Genomic DNA, 9,089 nt, shown 5'->3' with positions numbered 1-9,089 from the left:
TCTTCCGATAAGCCTTATCTAAAATGTACATCGTCGATTTTACGATAAATCGTATATCCAATCTTTTTTCGATTGACCCCGCGCCCGTTCCCGTTGCAGCGGACTCGCATTAATAGATCGCAGTGTGCGATCGTAAAACAGTAATTAATAGAGCGCGATTGTGTTTTATGCATTTTTATGGACAATTTATAATTCGAATTTCCCTCGGGTGGGGTTTCTCGCTCTTCCCCGCGGCGAGCTACCCCCTTCCTACCACGATCCGTCGTTGCACTCGATCGACCGTCGCTTTGAAATATAAACAGTGCATTTGCATGTTTTCCGGATTTAATTAGCTCCGATGCGATTATTAATTGCTCGCGGCCGCGGGAGTGGTCGCGCGTCGATACGCGTGCGCTCGTATTTACAATTTTCGTTCGTAAATAACAAACCGTGGCGACGCCGCGGGTCGGATTTTAACGAGGGAATTAATAATCCCGGCTGTGTGCGGTGGGAGGCGAGATCGGGACTTGAGGGCGAAGGGAGGGAGGACAGAGGGGAATGTACGGCGGGCGTGAGCGAAATTCGTGCCGACGTAACTCGCGGAGAAAATCCCGATTCGGTCGCGATTTTACGACGCGGAATTGTCGCGTTTACAAAAGCGCGCGCGTCTTTTGAATAACCGGGCGGAGTCGCGAGTTTAATCCCACAACGGAGACTGGCGTCGAATTTATGGCGTTCCCTCAGTCCACGTGATATATTACCCATCGAATCGCATTAAGATCTCTATAAGCAAACGCGCATTTGCCGTGGGCAGCGGACGCTTTCGAGTATTCTTTTGTTCGGCACGTTTTCACGTCGTATGTTGTAATAATGTAATATATCGAATGTTATAATCTATTGTCTGATAAACTCATCGCGACGATGATTTTTAAGTTTGTCGATGCTTCAATTATTTCAGAGATATCGAGTAGTATAATTTTATTACGCGAAAAGTATAGTACATGTTTTATGAAATAATATAATGCTTAATCAATATTTTTTATAATTTACTGTGAACTTATATACGTTTATATCAATCTGCGCGAGGATGTAAAAAAGTGCAAAAGAGTCACGAAAGCCACGCGAGTTCTGCGCGTGATTATGCATTTCGGCGCTTCGCTCGGACAGATTGGCGCGAATACGTCTTTCGTTTCGTCGAGCACGCCTGGCATCGGGTAGTTTTGTTTTACGGCCGTAATTCAAGTCGTCGTGCAGGGTCAGCCTACCGGGACTGCCGAGATAGTTTATCATCATTTAGTCCTCCCGACCTGCCGTAACATTTTAAATCTCTCCTATCTCGGTCCCGTGTGTCGTGGCCGGTCTGCGACACATGGCCGTAGCACGCACACGCACTCACGCGATTCACTACCTAACAATGTGCACGCGTTGCGTAAGAAGGGAAGAGAAAGAGTACGCGGTGACTCGTCGAATAATATCGCTTTGGTATCTCGACTTTATCGTCTTTTCATGTATGATCCTTTTACTTTTCATACATTGTCGTTGCGAATAATCGGAAAAAAAAATGTTAGGCGAATACGTGGGCACAAAACGTGCGAAAGGAACGGGATAAAAATCGGGATGAATATGATCTTATATTGATCTTATATCGAGATCGTAACGTTGAACCTGAAATTTTTGTTAAGTAGATAAAATTTAATGGTTGAACCATCCGATATCAGTAATTTCTCAAAACTCGTGGCTCTGGCTTTTGCTGACTTCGACAAATTATTGGCGGTTTCACAATACTCTTGGTTCTGTTCTACGTATCGTTAATCTTGAACTTAACCATGACAGTAGGCGAACATTTTCCATAAATATATCGATGGAATATATATATATATATATTAGCGACATGGAAGCGATCGTTCCACAGAATAGTAGAGTTGGAAAGAGAAAGAGGAGGAGATGATGGTGGAGTAGGAGCAGAGAGGCTAGGGAAAGGGAACGTCAAGCGCCGTCGATTCGCCGTGAATTTACGCTAAGTGCAGAGCTGTTGCAGCGGTACGGGGCCGGTAATTCGGAGAACGTGGTCCCGGGGCCCCCGGAGGGCGGATCGGAGGTCGGCAGGCAGAGTGCCAGAAAGAGAGGAGGTTCCGCGACCGGGTAGGCGATTTATCCGGGCACGGCGCGTCGACCCTTGCCTCCTCGGTTTCCACCTTCCGGCGCGCACACGCACGCGGATTTGGCATTGTAACGTTAATTAAACCGGCGCGTGTCACGAGTCACTCGCCGTGATTTCTAACCGTCCACCACCTACGGCCGAAAGTCGGGCTTTTGCTTATCCGACTATTCGTTGTACGTTCTTCGCGCGTGCTATTAATTTAACTATATCCTCGTGGGCATCGGACGTCAACTGCATTTATAATTTCGAGGAGATAAATCGTGGCACAATAAACGTTTTGGATCTTAAAGACGCGCGGCGCAGATCATATAATTTTACAAAAATACACATTGAATTATCAAGAATTTTGATTAAATATATATTGCTCCTTTAATAAAATCAAAAATGCAATATTGATTGATTGCAATATCCGATATCGTCGCTGTACTTTCACGATTGTGAGATCCGCGACGAGGCGGAGCATTATTGTATCGATTTTGCTCGTTCGAAGATTAAGTGTCTGATTTATGATATTAATGCAAGCACTCGCGTCATGAGATCGATAGCGATTTTTATCGAATTATTGGCCAATACGAAAGCAAATAAATATAATTAGTCAATGCGTAAAAATCGGTGAATTATAGTATTTGGTTAATCATATCATTCCTGGTGCTTATTTTTGTATAACAATGGATCTAATAATAAATTCTTTATTAATGAAAACTAATGAAAATTAATCTACAAACATTAAATCGTCACAAAGGCTGAACTCAATAATTTTTTTTCAAGAGTATTACTTCTATTTTGTATATAAACTTATGTATAGAATAAGGTACATAAAAAATATTACAATTAAATATTTTTAAAGATATTAATGAGAAAATGTTATTGAGTAAAACTGTAAAGCACACATCTTTCAGATATATTAATTTTTTATGTGGAATTAGAATTGAGAGAGAGAGGAAAAAAAGATTAATAAGTGTTTTTGGAAACATTGATATATTTTTGAAAATATTCTATTGTATTGGACTTGATATGTTTTCTCCTATATATCCCATAGAACGTGAGAAATATCCTTTTTTTAAAAACTCGTGATTGCTTAACGCTCCTGTCTGCTGGCGATTCTCAGAAAAAAAGAACTAATTTCAGACCCGAAAACCTTCTTGAAATAGAGTCTGATATGTGATGAAGGTGTCGCGCGATAAGGGCTTAAAATGCGAGCGAAAGGTGGTGCGATCCCTGTACACGCTAAGTGCCAGCGTAAATTTGGCTGTCGCGTACGAAAGAGTGTTAATTGTGAATTTGCGTTTTATAGAGGAAGTGAAGAAGGCGCGTTGGGTGCGCATAACCGATGCCCGGTATTCTCAGCTGTCGCCGTTAAGTTAAGTTAACACCTTTGTTCGATCTTATCGGCCGGTTTGACCGTCCAGGCCCTTCGACCGTTTGCATTACGTCGTTTCTTGCCATTACACGTTTAATGATAATCGCGCATCCGTTCGCCGCGCGAAATGACAACATTGTGTTTGCGATCGCGACCGGAAAACACACTCGCACACTTAGCGACACGACGATTAAAACGAGCGCGCACGTATAATCCTCATATCTTTATTCCAACTACGAATTATGTCTTTTCATTCGAGTTAGATAGTGCGCGATCGATGCAGCTTACGTTGTATTTTAATTCGATTAAATTATCCTTCGTTTCGCATTTTTTTACATTCTCGCGATCATCGTGATGGTCGTAATTAATGTTAAATTCACGCGTAGATAAATGAGGACGCATATTATTATCTACAAAACCTGAATAATTACATGCGTTATACGATAACGTCTAGGCTCAATGATCAGTTTGTTCAATATCTGCGCATGATTTTACGATAATAATATATAATTCTTAGTCGCGCATATTATGTTATCACGTTACAAGTTTCTCTTTTTGCTCGCGTGCGCAAGAATTTTCTTTTATTAAAAGATGAGATGCATAATAATTATTCCGATTCGAAATAACGAAAATCGCGTAACATGCTGTCTGAAATTAATTACAGTATCGTTCGTGCTTAGTGAAGTCATCCCAGTTCGTCCGACAGCATCTCGTACCGGCTGTTACAAACACCATCCTGTTTATCAATAATTTGAATTTGAAAGACGTACCGAGAAACGGCATCCCCGAGTTTGCAAGCCGCAACAAATTACGTCTATCGGGCATCATTAATCACCCGGCATCTCCGACATCTACGCGAACACGAATCTCCGTCCGTCGCCTTCTATTTATTGAAGAAAGACGGTATTTCTGCTCGCAAATGGAAAATAACAATTACGTCACGACATCGCTCAACAACCTTGAAACACTACTCGTTTATTCCGCAATGTGTTAAAAAAAAAAAGAGCAATTCTGCTTTATAATTTAATTTTGGTTTGCTTTGTTTATAAGCTCTTTTTTGCAGAAACGTTGATATAACTTTTAGAGTGTTACATTTATTTCAAGAATGATTATTGGATCTTGCGAATTGATGCGCGTTAACGTTCGTATAATAAGTAATATCCTTGCATCTTTACAAAAAAATGGGTTATAAATTCTGTCATTTTAAGCGAGTAGGTTTACCGCCGACATTATTACCGTAAATCGCGTAAACATCCGATTCGCCCCGTGGCCCGTAATAAGGGTAATTTTAATTAAGATAAGTGAGTTCGAGGTGTTGACGGCAAGGATTATTTGAAAATAATTTCGATGAACATATATAATGACACGCCCGGTTTATCCGGAGTGCTGATCTACGGATTACTTTTGGCCGAAGAGAGAGAATACCCATCCCGAATAAATTACACGCCGGTAACGTCGGTGGGTGGTGATGGCGGTGGTACGGGCGACGTAAGATTAGGCGGAGCTCGAGAAGGGGAGACGGTGAAAGAGAGAAAGATAGAGCAACACGTGAAACAACGAGCGAAAGAGATGTCGAGGGCGGCTGGAAGAAGCGTGAGAGAGAAAGAGAGAGAGAGAGAGAGAGAGAGAGAGAAACATGGACGAGCTAGAAGGAGAGCAGGTGCAAACTTGGCCTGTCAGGAAGTCGCTTACAGCTCGAGGACAAAAGCTTCCCCAGGGACTCGTGCGCGCTTGGAAGCGGCACTAGGGACACACAGGGTCGGTCTGGATGGTAGAAGACGGTTGGAGGAAGATGGTTGAGGGAGTTAGAGGGGTATGAGAGGGACGAGCCTAACTGTGAAATAACAGGGTGGCCTCCTCAACCCTCGCCTTGAGGATGCGAGCCTCATACGTCACTTCCTTACGGCGAAAGAGGGCGGTATCTAAGGGTGGAAGCGAGTTATATTGATTTATTTATACCGAGGAAGCATCTCCGACGTGATGGGGTTATTGGGTACGCATCTATATCCTATAACATCCGCTACGTTTTCTCCACGAGCGGCAGAGTCGGATACTGACGTCGTGGATCTTCTCCGAATCTCTTTATTTCGATCTGGAAGACTCTCGGATCGATGACGGCGCGAAATCATCTCGTAGTATATATACTAAAGTCTTTATAATTATCAACGTTTCTACAGAAAATTTTTCAAATAGCTTTTAAATTTAACTCTTCCAGGAATATTTGCATAGTGTATTACATAATGCATAAACATTTTTACATAATTATATGCAGAACCGCGACAACTTGCAACGATTGCCGAAAAAAAAAAAATAATAATAATAATATGCGTGGCTCTGTTGAATTTTCCGTTGTCGAAACAAATTAGTCATGGAAAAATCTCCGGCGACACAGGAAGGGGCGAACGACGTCCGTCGCGTGCCCGACGCGTTACATTCCAATTTATAACCGTCAGCTGTTATTGGGCGCAAAAATAAAGCCCATAGCGGGAATTCGCGTCGCGCATCGTGGCTATACAAATTCAGTTCCCGGCGAAGATGACGTACTCGTATCACGGTCCATTCACCTCCCACCGATCGTACCCCTCCAGGGCTTTGCCCGATACATGACTCGGCCCTGTGGCATGACTGTCGCGAACACACGAACCCGTTAGACCAAGGTTAACTCGCAATTTAGCTACGGTAATCATTCAAAGAAGACGTCTCACTTGATACCATTTAACGAATCTTTTTTTCTTTCGAGAAAACGTTTTGCACTCGCTATCAGATGCCATGATTATTTTGCAAATGCGTGAATAAAAAATTTTTTTTTTTTTTTTTATTCATTTTTACCATTATCAAAATTTTGGAAACAATATTTTAATCCATGTTATGTTTCGAGCCCATCACTCTACTCTGTTGCGAAAGATTTTTATAAAGTTTGTTTTATACATTCGTTCGAATAAAACGTTCTTAGCATTTTGTGACATATACGTTCACGAATGTCACGTAGATTTGACATATGACAGTCGTCATAGCCGTGTACCGAAATTCGGAGAGTTCGGGCGAAAATGCGGTAGAAACTCCAGAACTTTTTAGAATTCCCACGGTAAATCACAGTTACAGAGTTGATGGGGCGATGTGTATGATTACACCCTGTCTCCTAGCGGCTATAAATCTCTATCCATTCGCCCCACCCCACGTCCTAGGATTCTACAGGTATCCAAAGGACCTGTGCCTCCGAGGACTTCGGAACGGTCGTGACGTATGGTCTGCCGGTGCGTAATGGGTCGGCAACGTGAGCAAATGACTTTGAATAATCCTGATATATTGTTTATTCACTTATCCGCGCCGCGGAAAGATGAAATCTCCTTCAACGAGATATTCCATGTCGAAGCAAGAATGCTTTGGATATTTACATGCGAACGTTCAGCATTCAATATTTTATTACTGTATCTTTCAAAGTTTATTTCGATAGATTTGCCCACGGATCAGGTGCCAGGACACTAATCTCTTGTCATTAACGCGATCCCTGTTGTCCCTCGTGTTGGAATAACCATTATTTTCGAATCACCGACGCAGCCCTGTCATTTCGTTTCACCAGAAACTGACGGGACGTACCGTGACCGTAACAATCAAGAGAGTTAAACGCACATCGTTCGGCACACTATAATCAACATCGTTGGATTCGTTTTTAAATCCATTAGTTTGAAGCGCGAGCCGGTTATACTCGAATGGAACGTGGATTTTGAAATCATACTCAGCATTAATTGCCGTTGAATCTATCGAAAGGATTCGATTTCACATATTTCATTGGAAATTAATGTCTCTGCATCTCTGTATGATAATACGATAATTGATCGCATGCAAAAATGTTACAAGAACTTAATATCGGTGCACTGTGCGCGCGTTGTACAGAGGACGGGCTGAAGCGAAGCAATTTTCTGCTTTCCAAGAATATAATTTTCGCAGGGGGATGTGCCCGCTATATTTCCGAGATAAGACTATAGCTCCGCGGGATCTTCTCTCACCCAGCGAGACCCCACTCTCTCGTGTGAAATTACTTCGCTCCGCGGCTTACTCTTATCCCCCGGCGCCACCCTTTCTTACCGTGTATCCTCATTCAGCCGGGATCTCCCTGGAAATAAAGTAGATACCTTTCCTATTTTCGCATCTGGAAAATTGCAATACTGCAGCCGCGAGTGGTGCTCTGCGCTTGATAAATCAGTTGGCAGCTAGAATCTCTGAATTTGTGCGTTGCTACACAAAGAAATAAATAAGAAATTATTGTCTTGTTTTTTTAGGCGAACTGTGTTTTATAAGTAAAATACGCTTTACCTTTCGATCGCGAGATTCACGTGACGAAATCGATTAATATTACGCTTGAATAATGTAATCGTCGAACGAACGCCGCGTACTTTAACACAAGTGTGGCTTCCTGTGCACTTTTAACTAATTACTATGATCAACATAATTGTAGGATTATTCATGGCGTAGCAAATCGCATAGGGTTAACGTCGCATGTTACCCGGTGAAAAAAAAAATGTAAGCGCTGTAATAGCATACATATATAGAGCAGAGTACGCGATAGAATCGGTTTAGTCGAAGTCGTGACGCCGACCATCACGAATCTTTTGCTTTCTCCATATCGACCCCTTCTGCATACTTTTTCTCCACGGCGTTCGCATAATAATGTTTTCGTGCGGGGATCGATACGAGAACATCTATTTTTACACGAGAACAGGCTATTTCGCGTTATCGGCACGATTTTCCTACAGCATTTCGAATGTGGCGTTGTAACCACCGACTTTCTATCTCGAAACAAATCCATTGAGGAATTTTTTCCATAACTCAAAACTGCTGACTCGGCAATATCTTCTTTTATTTTAATGCATTTAAAGCGTGTCAACGGCGTTGGCTGATTTGAGAGTGGAGATTTATAGATTTACTGTTTTTCCCTAATATTAAGTTGTTTTTTTTTTTGCTGAAGATGCAAAATGCACGATATCCGTTTGTAACGCAACTGTGCGTTTTACGAATATGTTTATTAACGTTGTGAAGAACGGATGGCAAATGGAATGACTGAGAAATTAAATTTATCATAATTATGTTGCAATAATTTTTATTTTAATGAAGAAAAAAATATGTTTCAGGTAAATGGTGTCCTCGTAGAGAATGGAGTTCGCCGCCTGACGCGCAACGTGCGGCGAGCGACGCGCGTCGTGGTGTCCTTTATTCCTCCGTCTTCCTCGGCAGTCCCGGTAAGTCGAGTTCAACGCATAAATCTGAAATTTTTGCGCTTCTATCGCTTGCATATATGTATAAGTGCATCGCTCTTAGTCAAAAGCTGCCATTTGGCAATCTCGAAGTAATGAAAGTTCGTCGTATCAACTTCAATTATACTTTGTCTTGCACGTAACGCGCCCACATGTGGCGGCGACTTCTATAAAAGATTTTTTAGACGCAATACCTTTTTAAGCTTAAGGATGATATCACGTCAATCGTTTGTAATGCTTACATCACCAGATGCCATAAAATTTAAGATTAATTTGTATCAACTTTTATTAGAACATACTGACATTATTCAATAATTCTCTAGCAAAAAAATGGTTA

General features: G+C 41.9%; 1 protein-coding gene across 4 annotated transcripts in view; it reads left to right on the top strand.

Moving 5' to 3' along the window:
* LOC115234269 (homeobox protein homothorax) overlaps nucleotides 1-9,089 on the top strand; it is a 403,166-nt gene that overhangs the window by 208,281 nt on the left and 185,796 nt on the right. For all 4 annotated transcript variants that reach the window (XM_029805219.1, XM_029805218.1, XM_029805217.1 and 1 more), the window contains exon 9: nucleotides 8,630-8,737. In XM_029805219.1, the coding sequence (XP_029661079.1) occupies nucleotides 8,630-8,737 (108 nt within the window). The remainder of the gene's footprint in view (nucleotides 1-8,629; nucleotides 8,738-9,089) is intronic.

Source organism: Formica exsecta, unplaced genomic scaffold (assembly GCF_003651465.1).
Source record: "Formica exsecta isolate Colony F162 unplaced genomic scaffold, ASM365146v1 scaffold2, whole genome shotgun sequence".
NCBI classification, from domain to species: Eukaryota; Metazoa; Arthropoda; class Insecta; order Hymenoptera; family Formicidae; genus Formica; species Formica exsecta.
The sequence above is the reverse complement of the archived record's forward strand: the minus strand, read 5'-3'. Positions and strand labels throughout refer to the sequence as shown.